Here is a 17,748-nt window from a genome sequence, read left to right as displayed (position 1 = left end):
GTATGCACAGGATGGGGAAATCATTACCGGGGTAACAGAAAAACAAGAACATTCTTAACACTTTCTCTGTTGAAGTTTCAGACCTGAGTGGACCCAAACTTGCAATTTGACCGCAATACTGAGCAATGAAAGACAAAGGCTTCTCCGGGTGCTTTCACATCAGGCACCCGGGGCACACTTGACTCTTAAGTCTAGTTTGTTTGATTAGTGATAACCCTGTACTGTACTTGAGCACGTATCAGCAAACAGTGCCTGGGACCACATGAAAAAGTGGTCTCGAGTAAGTTTCATGGGTGCTGGAGGATGATATGCATCAGGTGTTAGAAATTGTACCAAAAAATGAGGTTGACTGAGATTCTGTACATCTGCGTTTGGGTGCAACATGCACCAATCTAAGCCTCTGAAGTGCACCGCCATCGCTGATGAAGTAGGAAAGCAGGCAGAGGGTTTTCCTTGGCGTTTTCTCCAACACATCAATAACCGTAGGCAAAGTGTGAATGTCAACTCCATTGAAATGAGTTGGGATCTAGCGATCGGCACGCTTTTCTACACCGGAGCGAAAACCTAATTAGGGATGCACCGATGTATCGGACGAACATCGGTAACGGACGATATTCGCGTTGTTGACTGCCACCGGCCTATCGGAAAATAAGATGACATTTACAGATGGCAGTGCCCAATGTTTACATGTTTAATGCTTCCTCCTCTTGAAATGTCACTGGAACATGTCTTACAAAATGCACATCGCTGATCTTTCTCCGAGACAGTGAAATACTCCCACACGGCCGACATTTTTTTTCACTTTTATCTGTAAAGAAACCACACATGCACACAGGCGGCTTTTTTCTTTTTCTGTCGTATCACTCCTCAAGCGTCCTCGGTTGCTAAGCAACATCAACGGCGGCTATTTCTCAGCTGATCAACACTACGAATGCTGGTAACAAATAAATTGTAAAAGACAGTGTGAAGTTATTTTTTTGGCCATAGTTTCCATTTCTAAAGATGTGTCTAGTTCACCTTCATGCAGGCTGTGTTCAGTAAAATAATTAGCGTTCTGTTTTCGGCGCATGTAGGCCTATCTGCCTAAGCCCACGTTGAAATAATTTTGATGTTGAATGTTGATGGCGCAGTTGTTGAAATAAACAGATTGATTTCATACAAATCATAAAAGCCTCTCCCTGTGCCATTGTGTGTTCGTGTGGTGCGTGTCTGCGTGCGTGCGTGTGTGGGGGGTTAGGGTTTGTTTCCCTGGCCCAGAACAGGTATCGGCCCAGAATTTCACAATCGGTACATCCCTAAACATAATTAAATGAAAAGTGTATCTTCTACTTCTTATTTGTGTTTATTGGCAGTACGCAAACCAAATAGGTGCCTTCCACGGTGTACTTGGGTATGGAACATCATTACTTACAGGGAATTTGAAAACACCCTTAAGGCCATTTAAATGCGTTTATGGTCTCCGACTGCATCTTTATTGACAGAGCAAACCCCAATATTTTAGCTTTAATATCAAAATTTAGTGACGTCCCGATCCAATCCACGGCATCGAGCAGATAATGGCCCAGTACGCACATCTGGTATCGGAGGGGATAGAAATATGATCCGATGCGCGCAGCGCGTCATGTGAAAACAACAGTAGTAGCCAATTAGTCACATCACATACGCATGAGAGCTAACTGTGGAACAGTCATTTCAGTGGTGTGGCAGTATTTCTACTTTGAAGAAGAAAAAGGTGCAGGCACAGGCAGTTTCCAATGTGACTCTGCCATCTCTTTCGGAAATGTTAATCTGTACATGTATGCACACCGAAATAGACCGCTGTCAACGGAAGTCGATTTTTTGCCTGATTCACCACCTCCTTATCACTCTGCAAGTAGTCCGGTAACTTATCCACCCCAGCGTGTTCGGTTGCTAAGCGACGTCAACGTCTACAACGATTATTTCTCTGCTGATCAACACTACGAACGGTAATTGTAAAAGACACATCGGGTGAAGGCATGGTTTCTATTTGGCAAGGAGCCGTGTAATTGCGGGATATTGTATAAAACGTCACTGGTGGTCATTTTCGAAAATAATACCCTTCATGGCAAAGCAAGACACCTCCGCTTCGCGTCGGGGTCCGGTTCGCCCTGTCGGGGCTTATTTTCCCGATAATGACCGGCGTTCTGTACAACATTACCCCTTACATATATCACATAAGTCCAGACCAACATAACGGTTGTGCGTGAGAGACATACGGCCGTATGCTTACCACTTTTGTAAATGCCATATACAATACATTCGAATATGCATGATAGGAATAGATCTATTCCAATTAGAAATCTAATCGGATCAGAAGTGTCAATAGCCGCGTTTACATGGACACTTCTGATCCGTTATATACAATAACTCCATATTTCACTTCTCCCGTCTTTTTTCTCCACAAGCCGAGGACCGTCGGCATGCGCTTCCGAACCTGTCGCCATCTCATGCCCTGTCCACACTAACCCGGGTAAATCCACAAAAAAATATTTATCCGTTCAGCCCTTCCGTCCACACTAAAACGGCGAATTCCGACACTGAAAACGATGCTTTTCAAAAACGATAGCTGAGGTGGATGAATGTGAAAACACAAGGTTTGCGGTGTAGTGTGGTCAGGGTAGACGGAGGCTTTCAGAAACGATGACGTTTGGTTGCCATGACGCTGCCACAAGCTTCGAGACCGAGACCGAGACGCTCATCAAAAAATGGCTGGTGAAATGGAAATGATGATTTTTCTGTACAATGTAATGTGTCTCAAACATATTCGTTAGTCCAACGCCGGAGGCGAGCTCTGTACTTGCTGTGCTTAAGCGATGGGAAAATAACGCAAAGACGCTAGTTCAAACTGTACTTGGAGTGGCGTTTAACAAAACTTCTGGTTTGAGCCATATTTTTGCTTGTGAGTGAAAATGATAAGCCAGCTGATCAACTGCAACTATCAGCTGATCACACGCCTGTAATCTAAACAGAGAGGCATGGGGGGAGTCGCGTAACCATGACAACAACTGTTTATCAAAATCATTTCAGTGTGGAACATGGATGCAAAAGATTCCGAAAACGATAGTGTGGACAGAGATCGTTTTCAATGCGAATCTGCGTTTTTATATTTGCCCGGGTTAGTGAGGACAGTATCGATGCAAAAGAAAAAATCGTATCCTATCGTTTTTTTGCGTGAGGGTACAGTGATACCTTTCTAGTATCATATACTGTGCAACACTAATATATTATAAAGTAAATTTACACTGTTGATTAACAGGTAATATTGTTTTGTTAGTGAGTCTGAACTATACAATTAGAGAATTAAATTTTAAATTATTAAGGAACTAAGGAAGGATCTTCCCCAAAGAGCACGCAAATCAGTTCATTCAATTCATAGGCTGGACTATCCCTATCCAAAAAGAGAACAGAAGCCGCAATGGACATAAACAGTGCTTCAATCAGAGCACTCCATTTCTCCTGCAGCCGAAGTCTTGTTAAGATCCCATCAAATCAAATAACGTACCTTGTAATGGAAAAGGTCCTTTCATGCTACAGAGCTGCTCAAATATGCTTAGGGAGATTTGATCAGCTATTGTGATGGATTGATCAATAATTCCAATGGGACATCAAATAGATTAGGTGGATGCCATGTCCATTCCTATTCAATCAGTGCAATTTCCAACAATCAATTCCAATTTAATTTATTAAATGAATACTCGCTGACCGGGCATTATTCACCGCAAGGACGTTGATTACCTTAGGCTTTGTTTCAGGGGATTTGCTATGGCCCGAGGTAAATAAGTATTAATGAACCCAGGTCTCATTGGATTAAACAAGTGTTCTTCGGTCAAAAACCAGGCCCTTTCGTTGACACACACACACTCAACCTCTGCAGCACAGCTATAACGCACACTAACGTACAAAGACCAGCGCAGTGGTTGACATAGAATACTTACTTAGCCTCTAGTTATATGGCGAGGACAAAACAGCTTATTTTTAGAAGCATTTCTATCTTCCAAGAGCAAGCACATAGCAGGGGACGATCAAAAAAAAAATCACCGGATGTACACTGTGCAATGCCAATTAAATAAATACTCATGCTTTCCTTGTCAAAGAACAAAAATGTATGTTGCCCATTTCCTCTGGTTAAATGATACTAAACAGCTCTTGATAGTATTTAAACTTGTTTGAAGCAAACAGATTTTTGCCCGGTTTTGAAGTCGTACAACACAAGGTTTCCCCATATTTGTCTACTGCAAAGCAGAACAACCTCTCACCTTCTACGCCGCTGATGCACTTGACGCGGTCGCGGACTTCCACGTTGTAGCCCTCGAAGGACATGAAGACGCCATCGGGGTGGTAGGGTTCGCGCTGGGCGTACACCTTGGAGTAGCTGTGCTGGAACTCGAAGCGGTCGTACCCGTCGTGCTGCACCACCTTGCCGTACACATCAAAGTACTTCTCCATCCAGCTGAAGGGCAGGTAGACCTCGCCGCCCTCCCGACGCCCCTTGATGGTCACGTCGTCGTTGACCAGGCAGTCGATCTCCTCGTAATTGACCCACCCGCCCGCGACCGGCAGGGGCTCCGGCAACTGGGGGGGCTGCTGCTGCTGCTGCTGCTGCTGGCTGGTGATGCTGGCATCGCCCGCCTTGGCGCTGGGTGCGACGGGGGGAGAGCGGGGCAGGAAGCGCAGCGGCACGTCGCTGGAGCAGCGGTTCCACAGCAGCAAGGTGATGAGGGTGAAGAGGGCGCAGATGACGATGAGGGTCTTGTAGTTCACCCGCGCAGCCAGACAGCGCATGGTCACCGCCTATCCCTGCATAGGGGAAGCTGCGTTAGAAGTGCCCAAATAAGTACGCCGCTGGAGCGAATTCACTGTGTATCGGATCGACAGGCGAGATGGGAACCCATTTTAGAATGTGTTTAGCGAAAAGGATTAATTAGCTTGTCGTCAGCTATGTAGGCGGACGGCCTGGGATGCGGCTACGGAGTAGGTCATTCACAGATTGGTCTCACTTTTTAAATGATAGTGCACAGGCAAACAATTCACTGGAACAACAAGACACATGGAAGATGTGCTGCGTGAACCTGCCAGGTATCAGAAATAAAGCAATTGGATTTCAGTGGAAAGTGAGAAAAAAATCGCATCTGATTTACGTCTGTTTATTTGTTCATGTCATCAGTCATTTATCTATGTGGATGTCAGAGGCGCATATTTAGAATAGATGAGCTTATTGCAGTAACTTAATATCCAAACATACTCCATCCCCTCCTCCAAAGGTGCTTCCACCAACCCAATACATAAATAACCTTTTAAATATTTTTAAAGCCACTTATGAAACACCGCCACGCAATGAGGATGTGCTTTGGTTTGGATGCACAGGGGTCCCGCGACTGCAAACAGAAGGTTCTGATATTAAAACGTATTGACCTCCTGCAATATTTTAATTTTGAATGATTCATAAAGGACAAAAGGTTCACATGCACAATCATTCACAATCCAAGAATGCCTATGTGCTTTGACCTTCAGACATCATAAAGGTCAGATCTTAACTACAGCTGGTCGTTGACTAGGACGATAAAATACAAAGCGTTGGCAACCGAGGCTGAGCTCTGCACACACACAATGATAAAGTTATGATTAAAGTTAATACTAATCAACATTTGAAGTCTGTGTGAGTCCAGAAGAACAAAGGTCTGATTCGACAGGCACTGTTAACGGCGTCTCGCACACTAGCATAGTTCATGCCTGCCATGTTGGTATTGATTTTCATAAGGCCAGTGAGAAATCAATAAACAAAAGGGGTCCAACTCTTCCCTCACACTAATTACACTCACCGCTGCCGAGGGAGCTTGCAAATGCATCATCGACAGACACTCCCCCAAACTCATCGCAATGGCTCAGCTTTGGCCAGCCACAGCTTAAAAGGTCAATGCGATTAAAGCGTGCTAATGGGACAATAGGGGCGATATGCCATAGCAACAAAGTCAAATTACAATAACTGTGGCTTCCAATACAAATAACACCAGGAAATGTAGTCTAGGAAAAGCTACAGCGTGACTGATAATCTACTAACGAGCATCTAATTAGATAAATAAGCAGCAAATTACAGCATCATGCTGTGGCAGGACTTTGCCTATGTAATACAATATGAACCGTGTAAGATGTATATTACAATTTAAATTTCCTACAATTTTCCCTGAAGCTCAAATCTAAAATAAGATATGTATCCAGCTATTCTGCACATTCTAGATAACATTTAATAAAAAAAACTAAAGAGAGAACAATTGTTTCAACTCTATTATATTAGTTTTGTGATAGTTTTACGCTAAAATGAAATCGCGATCAAAATTCGATTAATCACGCCACCCTAGTGCTGATTATATAAAGGGTCCTTAGTGAGTTTTATATGAAAGTTATTGTTAATTAGTTGAGCTTAAATGGTGTCAGTTTCCTCCAATAATTTATGTAAAAACAGAGTACTACAGAGTTTAGTTTGGACTTAACTAAAATGGAGCTACCTATTTTTCTGACCGTTTCTGTAAGATAAGATTTAAAGGAATGTGAATAAATTAAACATTACTAACAAAGGATAAGGAATTGGTGAGGTTATTGTTTATTGGAACGGGTCTGGCCCTAACACTCTCAGTAGCGCACTGAAGAAAGGGTGTAATATTACGGACCATAGACTGTATGGATGATACACATCCAACAAAGATTGAATCCAACACATGATCAAATGTACGCTCTGCAAGTAGCAAAATTCGCAGGCAGAGGAAAGAAGGACTACCGGGAAGCAGCAGCCATTATCCTACTTAGCTCTGCACAACAAATAATGACGGACGGCAACATTTGCGTGTAGGCTACAAGGGAGGTGCTTATATTTGTAGCCTACTTTCTTTCTGCCTCCTGTGATGTGGCGCTAAACCATTATCCAGATACACAGCTGTGTTCACATAGGCTCCCTTTACACCAGGGTAGGGCCACTGGCGCCCCGCAGGCCCGCATCCTCACTCAGTGCAGCCCGCAGACAACTAAAAATTTCATATTCAAAAAATGTTTGCTTAGAATCCATAGTTCAATAGTTTCAATAGTCAATGATTTGCTTATGCCGTTTAGAGACAATCGTATTGAAAATCGCTCTTGCTCATCTACCATTAAAGCAGCAAGTTAGTTTCACACAAAGCAGGAATCAGTGGGGCGCAGCCTTTTCCTATCAGGTTATTAATCCTTCAGTAGTTGAAACTATCATGAGGATGTGTGAATAACGACACGTCTAGGTCTACTACTTTTAGCGCAATCCTACATAAAATTCATTTATAAAAAAAAAAAAAAACATAGGGAGAATATGAAGCCTTTTGAGATGCAGGCTGGTTATTGTATCCTATAACCCAGTCAACAAAAAGCTTTTTCTATGGTTAAGTTGAGCGTATCTTTATTGTGAGTCAAGATTAATTATGTTAAAGGAAGATTAAATTACTGTGTCAGTTACTGAACCTCAAGGCGGCACGTCGCGTACACAGTCATGTGTTTGACTCCTGCAAAAGCCAAACTTCAAGTTGATCGGCTGTTTATGGCGTATACGATCATGTGTTTATGGCGTATATCGGCAGATAATGATCGGTGCCCGATCGATGGGTGCATCTCTACTAACTATTGATGCAGGTTTTCCATTTCCTTTTACTTTTGGCAGTTTTGAGCAACAACAAAAAAAAGAACCTCACCTTTGGCATATTTTTCTACTTTGAAAAACAAGAAAAATGTCAAAACAAAAAAAGTCCTTGAATTGATATTTTCAGAAATGCCAGCATGGTGGTAACATGAAAGACGGGGCCGATGCTGGGAACGCTGGCACTGCTGAGAGGGCAAGGAGCTTGGGCTATAGCCTCAGCTCTCATCGGGATATGCAGGGGCCACCTTGTCACAGAGACGGACCACAGATAATTGGCTCTTTTTGGGGTGGCTTTGCTGCCATCCTTCCGGCTTGAGGCACAATGGACAGCAGCTCGGGCTATTCTGCTCAGGGACATCTTGAGTGCCTAGGGTTTATAAACAGCATTGCCATGCAATGCTAAACAAAAATAGCACAATGTTTCCTATCTTTATACATCATGTAAATCCCATTAGCCATTCAAATATTCATGTAAAGATTTAAAAAATAATATATTCTGGACTGTTCCTAAAACTGTTTAAGAATCCCAGGCAGGCCAGCTGTTGAAATCCCACGGACAAGACAGTATTTGTATAGCTTATAGTGCATTTTGACCCAAATCCACTTATATACATGTGATATGGCTGGGCCACTGTATTATCCAGTGGTGATCGGCTCATCTCTGTAAATTTGGCTGCACAGTAATCCCTTCGGTAATAACTTTAGTATGGAAGGAAAAGTACACTGAAATGCGGTCACTAAAAATAAAGACAACAGCTGGACAGGATGTGGAGTGCAATCCTGTTGCAAGATAAAACAAAAGTCCTCTAAAGATTAAGGCAAAATAACGACAACAAAAAATAATTTCTGCATAATGTCATGGTTCAGGAAATTGGAAGGAAGAAATAGCCGCTTTTGACAAATTCAAATACCTTTCAGAACAGATTTTTGTTTACGATGGCCTCAAAGACAAACTGGCAATTTCCAGTTCACTTATTACACTGGGGATTCAGACATTATTTTATCATCCTTACAGTTGCTCACTTATAGTCGGTTGGAGAATGCCAAGGCAAAGGATGAGGTACCATAGATCTTCTAGACTTTCACTTTTTGATTAACGACTATTTGTCAAGTCCTCAAGTCCTCAGCCATTTGACATTAGCCACTATCAGCTCAAATGATGCGCTCAAAACCCAGATGCAAACATCTGAATACAACAACTTACCGGTTACATAACAAACTGTGAAACTGTGCTCAATTAAAATGGCTGGCTGCACAATGTTTTTCATATATTTATTCAGCCTGGCATCTGGAGGCTGGTGACTAGATACTATTTTTTCAGAAACAAATGGATGTTCTTGCTCAAAACAACTATAAAGAGGGACATTTTATATTCTTTTATACTCGTGGACCGAGACAGGGCTAAAATAATATATACAGCTACTGGTGCAGGCCTACAAGGCGTCCAGAGTCTAAAATAGTCTCTTTGGGATTCTACTCAAGGGCCTCCAACCTGCCACTGCCACTGAAGAACTTAGGTCCAACGTGAGATGCACGTTGTTCTACCTATCAGAGATGTTAACAATGTCCGTGGGAAAGGGCGCAGGCATTAAGCACTATGCATGTTGCTTGAACCTGGGACATTTTGGGATCTTTTTTTTTCGTTATATTGGACAAAAATCAGTTGCTCATTAAGCTTGTTCTCTGCTCTATTGGACTGTTCATACCATCAATGGTGTCAATGAACACCTTCAAATCAGTCTAATCAAATAATAACAAAAAGGATAAAGACACAATGAGCCCCAGGCTACTGGTGTTACAATATAGAAGATGTTTATCGAGCATGCATCATTGCCAAGAAAATTGGCAACAGAAAATAAATTAATATGAGGTTCTTGGCCGAGCATTAAAATAGGAACCGAACACCATTCTACACACCACTGGTGTGTATTTGAGGCATGCTTAGTACAGAGATGTTTTGAAAAGACGCTTTTAGAAGCATGGAGAATGAAACCGTGGCATTGATACAGTCAGGGCCAAGTGTAAACAAAGCAGGCTGGGGTCAAGAAGCAGGCGGCCACAGAGGCCCCGATTGTACACAGCTCTTCTGCAGAAATTTCTTAGGAAGGGAACCACTGGCCAGGACCCTGATCGCGGTTAGCTTGTAAAGCTAAAGTCAGACAGCAGCTGTGATGAATTGTTAACATGTCAGGCATCTCTGGAAGCACTGACAGCTGCTTCATGAAATACAGTGACTGATCCTCTTGCTGGCCCAGGGGTATTTCATTTCATCTTGGGTGTGCGTTTTAAGATGCCAGCTTGGGACTGTCAACTAAACAAATACAGAAATATAAATGTTTTTTCTCCCTCGAGGAAATTGCCCTATAATGCAACGATGTCAGCAAACGTTTAATATAGAATGGTAGTTTTGGTTACGTAACCAAATGGTTAATTATGCAATTTACGTAGAACCACTGCCCTGGAGTATTGTGCCAGAATGAATAATACAAGCAAGATTTGCACCACCAAGTTTTCTGGACACTGAAATGACTAGATACTTTTACATTTCTGAATTGTATGGAGACAAATCTCACACACACACACACACACACACACACACACACACACACACACACAGAACGTGTTAGTAAAAAGAAACCGTACTTCCTTCTCAGTGACCTTTACTCCATGTTGCCTAGTAACCTTTCGCTGCGCCCGTAGCGTGACAAGCCTCAGTGTAACCTGTTTGAACATGTGGCTCCCAGGGCAGCATCCAGCTCAGGGATGGGTGCCAAAGAACACTGCTGGCCTCTGGTGTAAAAAAAACCACGCAGCCATCATGGTGATAAGGGGCTGGGAGTGCAGAGATGCCCTTGGGGGACTGGAGAACAGCAGAATCCAGCTCGCATGTGGACCAGGTGTTCTTGCCCCAACTAGACCCCTGACATTTACACTGTTCTCCTCTGCAGGTGTGACTCTGGTCATGGTTTTCCGACTGAGCACTCCGTTAGTTGAGGGAGAGAAACACAGAGACTGCGTGAGAGGGTGAGAAAGCTAAAGAGTTTGATAGGGACGGGAAAGCGAGGCTGAGAGCAAGATTGGCTGTAGAAATGCTAATTGGAATTTACAACATGTCAAGAATATGATAACACACACACACACACACACACACACACACACACACACACACACACACACACACACACAATTTTTAAATAGTTACAGAAAATGCCCAACAGAGCAAGGACATACTGTTTATTTGATACAATTCGCTCTTATTTATTTTTTTAAGTTTGTTTAGGGGCATTAAACAAACCTTAAGACCCCGAGTTTACCATTGACTTATACTAGCTATATATGGTCTAACTATATTGCCTACTTCCCAAAACCTAAGCATTTCTCGACTGTACCGCACGAGTATGACAGTCTCAATAGCACTTTCCTCCCTGCCAGGCTAATGGAATTCACATTGCTATGGAACACTAAATTATTCATACATCTATGTATAATTCTGTTTATAATAGTGTGTGTGTAATAACCCTGCTTATACTACGAATCCACCACCAACGATCCAGCACATACAAAAGTTGCCCCAGGCTACACAAGTGCTGGTAATGTAGATTTCAGTTTCACAGCGGATTGCCTTGACTTGACAACAGCAAGCAGGAGGCCGATACTGTATATACTTTGCTGGGCTCAGGTGGGGTAAAGAGCTGACCGGCCGCCAGTGTCACAGCAGCTTGGAGATATTTCTGCACTTTGATAATTATTTCCACTTTTTCAAGGAGTTTGGGTTGCTATAGTTCATAAACATTGAACCACAGAGGGATATTCAAGCACATTTGCTCAAATGCTGTTGCATTTTTAATTACCTCAGGTCTATGGCACACTCGACTGCATTGCAGTGCGAATGAAAAAAGAAAAGCAAAAAATGTTATACATCATATCTTAACAAATGTGTTCATATACAGCCATAACAGCACATTTATTACAAAGCAATTACCGTACTATGTATGAAAAGTGTGAGAGATGGGAGAGAAAGATGAATAGACAAATCAATAGGGGAACATAATTAAACAATGTATGGAATTGGCCGGCAGGAACTTATAAATGCCTCTCAATCTGTTTTTCTCGAAAAGGAGATCCGGCCTGACTGAGCAATGCTCAAAGGTAACGCAAGCTCAGTTGCCTAGGGCAACCAGATCTGGGGCACTGTCCCCAATTTTGCACGGTTTTGTTGCCACTGTTGGCAACTTAACCTTCCCATCAAGATTAGGAAATCTGAATAAATTAAAGCAACATTGATGAAATGCAACCATTGTTATGAATTTATATATTTTTTATATTGCCAATAGTTTCTTTACAAATTAGGAACAATTAATCCATAAACGCATATTTGTATATTACAAAGTTCTTCCCCTCTAAATTTGACAGACTCCTTATGCAATATGAATGTAAAGGATTTGGAAATAAACTGCATAATAAAACATGCATTGTATAAATAAGAATAGCACTCTTTTTGTTAATAGCTTCACCAAAGTTCCACACATTTCTTGAAGAATAAGATGAAAACGATATTCCTCCCCAGATCATAAGAGTATTATTAGGGAATGTACAGCTGAAAGCTGTATCTGAACATTATACATATGCAACAGTTCCCCTAAGTGTAAGGAGGAAATAACTGATCAAAAAATTGGAATGCATCTATCCTGAAGTTCCCTCATTTTGAAGAATACCAACAATAGTCCCAATTCAGCTTGAACCAAGGCTTCATGAATTACAAATCTGTGTGTTTGTGAAAAGCGTTCCAGTACTGACCTTTAAAACATTCACCAAGAAGCTGGTAACTAGCTGGACATGCTGTTGAACAAGGCCCCAGCAGGTCTTCCCAGCAGGTCTTCCCAGCACCCAACACTGGTCTCTGCCCGCGGCCTCTTTGTTCTATCTGTTAAACAGACAAGGGATAAGTCATTAGATGGGTGATGTGTGATAAATTATAGACGGTACAACAATCCTAAATTCGAACCCAGTTAATCTGTCTAATTTGCGTCAAACAAGTAGTATTTTCAATACATTAAAAAACGATTCGCTATTGATCTAGTCTATAAAAATAGAAAATTAAAATGGTGCATCCATAAGAAAACATGAATAAGGCCACATCCACAGGCATACGTGGTCTGCAATGAAAAGGAGAAAGGCAAGCATTGTTTGCTAATTGTTATAAATTTTGAAATCATTGGATATTTTGGATTGTGGATCATTTTCTGCTCCATTTACAAGCCTTCCTCCTGCTGTTCACATTAACATATAACCGTCTCTCGAATGGAATGTGAAGTACTAGGGAACAGGGTGAATAAAGTTGTTAAATGAAGGGACAATTTAAGTGTAATAATTTAGAATTGTTATCGAGTGGATTTTGGAATCATAGCAAGCCTCTCATGCTGGCATAAATCTGCCAGTGTCATCAGTAGGAATAATCAAAAGCTGTAGGGTTGCACATTTATTGACTACACAGTTTGACATTTTTTAAGCCAAAATTGAAGGGAGTGACTGATTAATTTACATGTACAAAAGGCCATTTGGCTGAATATATGCTCCTGTACCGTAGCCAATCTGCTCTTTGAGTAAGTTGCCCATTCATTCGATAAATACTAAACCTATGGGAAATGGTGTCAAGTAGAAGGAAAAAAAGAGATTGATTGCCCTGGGCAGCTAAGCAGCTTTAACAAAAAAAATATTTTGCAAAACAAAAATGAATGATGCAAATGCATTTTGACTGAGGCAAATGTATACCCTAAGATCAATAGTTTATTGACTGAAAAGGCACTGAATGCATAATAAGGGTTGAGAAAACAAAAATGTATTTGTAATTCTAGTGTTGATGAATTTAAAGCGATTCCTTAAGCAAGGTCACTATTGTGGTGATAATCCATCAAAGCCAATGTGCATGGAGTGACAGAGGGGATGCTTTACACAGCAATTAATCTCTCCAATATAAGCTTCCAAACAGCTCCAGTTAAAAAGAGGCTGCTAAACTAAAAACGGTGCTACATCAGAACCTCAGACAACGTATTGATCCCTCTATGAAATAGTGTTATTGACAAAGCACTAAAATGAAATATTATAGTTGATTGCATCTGGAATCACAGAAGTGTTTGCCTGAGCGACTGCAGTGTCTTACACTGTTGGAGATCGAGAACGGAGGAGTTAGGTGACGATGTATGCACAGCTTGGGGAGATTGTATTGGTCTATTCATGTTACGAATTGCTTATTAACATTTGCATGACACTGACGAAAATGGATTGTAAGATTCCAACAGAAGAATAGAAAAAAATGGTCCTCATTCAATTAGGAAAGCTGCTGGACCGCTAAATACAATAAAAATATACCAGTTTTGTCCTTCATTCAAACTTTTCCACAATTAATCAGGTTTGAAACAGGAGTAATTTAACTAGTCTGTAAAGCCAGCAAATCCTTTGGTGCACTGCTAATGAGAAAGCGGCTTGTCAAGTTAGCATAGGAACACTATTGGCTTTTAGGTCGTTCGGCACCATCAAGCCCAGCTCCATTTGATCAAATGATCGGCATCATTTCAACATACAGCAGCATTTGATGACCCGCTGCTTCTCCCATGGACTGATGTAGGGTGGTTAACTTTGGAGTGTCTTTTTATTGTCCCTCATCGTCATTTAGTCCCTGATAAAGCATTGCACCAATGGCAGACATGATAAAAACCTGTGTATCTCCCCTTCAGATGCTTCCATTTATCTAACCACTGAACCATCAAAGCAGACTGAAGCCATTATAAACTTTATATCCGATAGTTACAATCAACATTGTTTTAACTGTGAGCTAAATAGAGTATCCCATGGGAATAAGAGGCTGTCGACTGAAGGACAGCCCACATACACACACACGAAAAAGATAGTAGATATGGCCCAATCCCGTTTCTTTGCTCACTGTCTCAACCCTACATCTCAACCCTAACCCTCATTGCTCATGCTCATTGCTACCCCTCATTGCTACACCTAACCGACCCTACCAAATGGGACAACCCTACCCTGTGACGTCGTCATGGCCTCCCCGTGCCTCCTAGCAGATAACCAGACCCCTGGTAATGTTACAAGAGACAGACTGGCTGCCATTGTCTCGGGCAACGAGCAAGACCCATTGTAAAGATGTTTAACCTGAAATGGTATTTATATTTTGTAATTGGCATGTTTAAATAAAGTGTTGAAAAAAAATAAAATAATAATAATACTATTTGTCCCTCGTAATATACCTTTATTTTGAATGTCACTTAGCTACATGTTAAAGGTGTGTGAGTGCACCCTTAGATAATCGGTTAAGAACAAGAACACTTTAGAAGAAACACTTTATTTAAATAAACACTGAACCACACATCTAAAAATACACACACACGCACACCTAAAAATACACACACACACACACACACACACACACCCTCTCTCAGCTTTTGAGAGAATGGTGGAGAATCACATCTTCTCCACCATTCCGCCAACTTTGCCTCGCTCTCCTCATGCCTCGCCTGCTCCCTGGCACTCTCCTCTTAGAAGGGGTGTCTGGGGTGGTGGAAGAGGTGCCTGGGGTGGAGGAGCATGAGGGAGAGGTGGGGGGGCTGGTGGCAGTGGACTCAACGATGTCCTGAAAGAAAACGAATAAGAAGGAATTAGGAATTATATGCCAGAACTGGGTGATATGGCCATATGTTACGTACAATATATAATAGCTATGTACACAATATAGTACTGCCAAAAATTACATTGATTAACCATGTAATATTACTAATATAATATATAAGTATATATAATATTACTTATAGAATGTTACTAATATAATATAATATATTATATTGTGGTCACTACATATATTAGTATATATAATATTACTTATAGAATGTTACTAATATAATATAATATATTAGTATAAAGCTTATTTTTAACCTGGAGTCACTAGAACATGGAAGATCTGGATATCATACGACATGATATCCAGCCCGGTCTTGCAGCCCGGCCGTCGGACCCCCGCGGGCCGCCCGACCGCAGAGCACGATCACGGGCTGCAGCCCAGCCGAGAACCGGGGCCGGACGGCCTGCGAAAGTCCGACGGCCGGGCCGCAGAGTGGGCCGCCCGACCCCGGTTCTCGGGCGGGCCGCAGAGCACGATCACGGGCTGCAGCCCGGCCGAGAACCGGGGTCGGGCGGCCCGCGAAAGTCAGACGGCCGGGCCGCAGAGTGGGCCGCCCGACCCCGGCTCTCAGCCGGGCCGCAGAGCAAGATCACGGGCTGCAGCCCGGCCGAGAACCGGGGTTGGGCGGCCCGTGAAAGTCGGCCGGGGACTTTCGCGATCTTCCGCGAAAGTCGGCCACAGACTTTCGCGATCTTCCGAGAGTCCTTGGCCGGGCTTCGAAGCCCGCGGCCGGGCTGCAGAGTATAATTAATAAAATAATTACTAGTTAATTACAGAGAAAATACATACATTTGTGTTTTTCCAATCCTGTCGCATCTTTTCGTCCTCCATCTTGTCTAGGATATTTCTGGATTTTCCGTTTTCTCGCAAGGTATTGTGGGAGCAAGTCACAACTGAATCGCTTTGAGGGTGCCCATCGAAAATCTCAATTTTGAGGGGATGTTAGCCCTCCCCCTTACCCCTTAAAGCTACCTTAAAGTGGTATTGGGACATTGCTCCACAGTGCGTGCACGCGCAACAGCAAGGGCTAGGGCTGAGATTTTCTTTAGAGCAAAGGAATGGGAAAGGGCCATACACTTGATAGTAGATATGGTGCAGTTTAAAAAAGGTACACGTCATGGAATTAGACCAAACTTTTACTTTTGTTCAACTGATTCTTTATTCTCCCGTCTTGACATGAAGATAAAAGGAAAGGAACTGGCTAGAGGTTCAGTGAGCATACTGTAAAAACAGCTGGGTGCCAGCCATCACAGAATAAATGTTGTGGATCATCATCACATGAACTACAGCCTTTACAATGCATTGAAATCTGAGTTTTTTTCGGGTTGATGAGGGGTGAATCTCACGCTGCTATGGTGATTAATGGTGAATGTTGTTCTTAAATAAGTAAATTCAGTGGTGGGCCGTCAGGGCCAGCAGGGCCTTCTCTGCTGGCCCTGTCAAAGCCTAAATAATAAAGATATATTATTTTTTTCAAAATGATATTAATTTGTGTCTGCACGCATCTAAATTCCATATTATTTTCAGTACTTATAACATAATTCCAGAAGGAATTTTTTGTAAGGCTGAGCTCAGCTGAATAATGCGTCACAACTAGGTTACATGGACCAGCAGGGCCAGCACTAAAAGTATTGCTAGCCTTTCGCTGAAGCTGCCATCTCCCAATGATTAATACATTTACTAACGTGTGTAAACAGCCAATCAAATGATGTGCAGTAATAGAACGCCCCAGGGCCCAGCAATATGCCCGAACATACCAATAACTGTGAACACTTGTTTTTGTGTCATGTGTGTGATGTGGAATCTGGTTGCGGAGTGACATAAGGAAAGATCTGATGGGGATGCTGAATTACTCTAGCTCTAAGGTAATGCAAAGTGGTGTGCATGTGCGCTGTTGTTGCTGAAGATCAACTGTCTTGTTGTGGATGTTATGCAGTAGCGCATATTGTGGCCGTGTTGGCTGTATCGGCACCTAATATGAAATTTGTGTGCATGTCTGAGTGTTTGGGGGTTGGCCGTTGGTGGAGTTCGTTACTGAAGGCCCTGACTTAAACCCCACGGCACGCTACTGAGTAAATTAAACAAACATATGCACAACTCTAGGAGAGAATGAAACACCTAAAAGGGCATTATAAGTTCAACAATCACATCCAACTTACGCCAAAAAAAGGACAACAAGTAATAAGACATTCCTCAACAACCCAAAATAATATCTCTGCTGAGACTACCACTAGTTTCTTAGCCTGTGGGTTCCTGGGTGGATGTTTGAGGCAGGGGTACAGCAAGCAGCTGGAAGGAGCAAGCAGAACAGCCGTCCCGAATAGCCTGCAGCGGGTCACTCCTGCTTGATCTGCGTAATGCCTGCTATCTGAGCACTCCCTGA

At 42.4% G+C, this 17,748-nt stretch overlaps 1 protein-coding gene across 1 annotated transcript in view; it reads right to left on the bottom strand.

Annotated features, from left to right (window-relative positions):
- The window catches only part of glceb (glucuronic acid epimerase b), a 43,501-nt gene that overhangs the window by 12,541 nt on the left and 13,212 nt on the right, over window positions 1-17,748 (bottom strand). The window contains exons 2-3 of the mRNA XM_030376847.1: window positions 12,473-12,599; window positions 4,278-4,818 (exon numbers count right to left, since the gene is read on the bottom strand). Of these exons, the coding sequence (XP_030232707.1) occupies window positions 4,278-4,803 (526 nt within the window). The 5' untranslated portion in view covers window positions 4,804-4,818; window positions 12,473-12,599. The remainder of the gene's footprint in view (window positions 1-4,277; window positions 4,819-12,472; window positions 12,600-17,748) is intronic.

Source organism: Gadus morhua, chromosome 14, assembly GCF_902167405.1.
Source record: "Gadus morhua chromosome 14, gadMor3.0, whole genome shotgun sequence".
Lineage (NCBI taxonomy): Eukaryota > Metazoa > Chordata > Actinopteri > Gadiformes > Gadidae > Gadus > Gadus morhua.
Note: the sequence above shows the minus strand (reverse complement) of the source record. Positions and strands in the feature narration are given on the sequence as shown.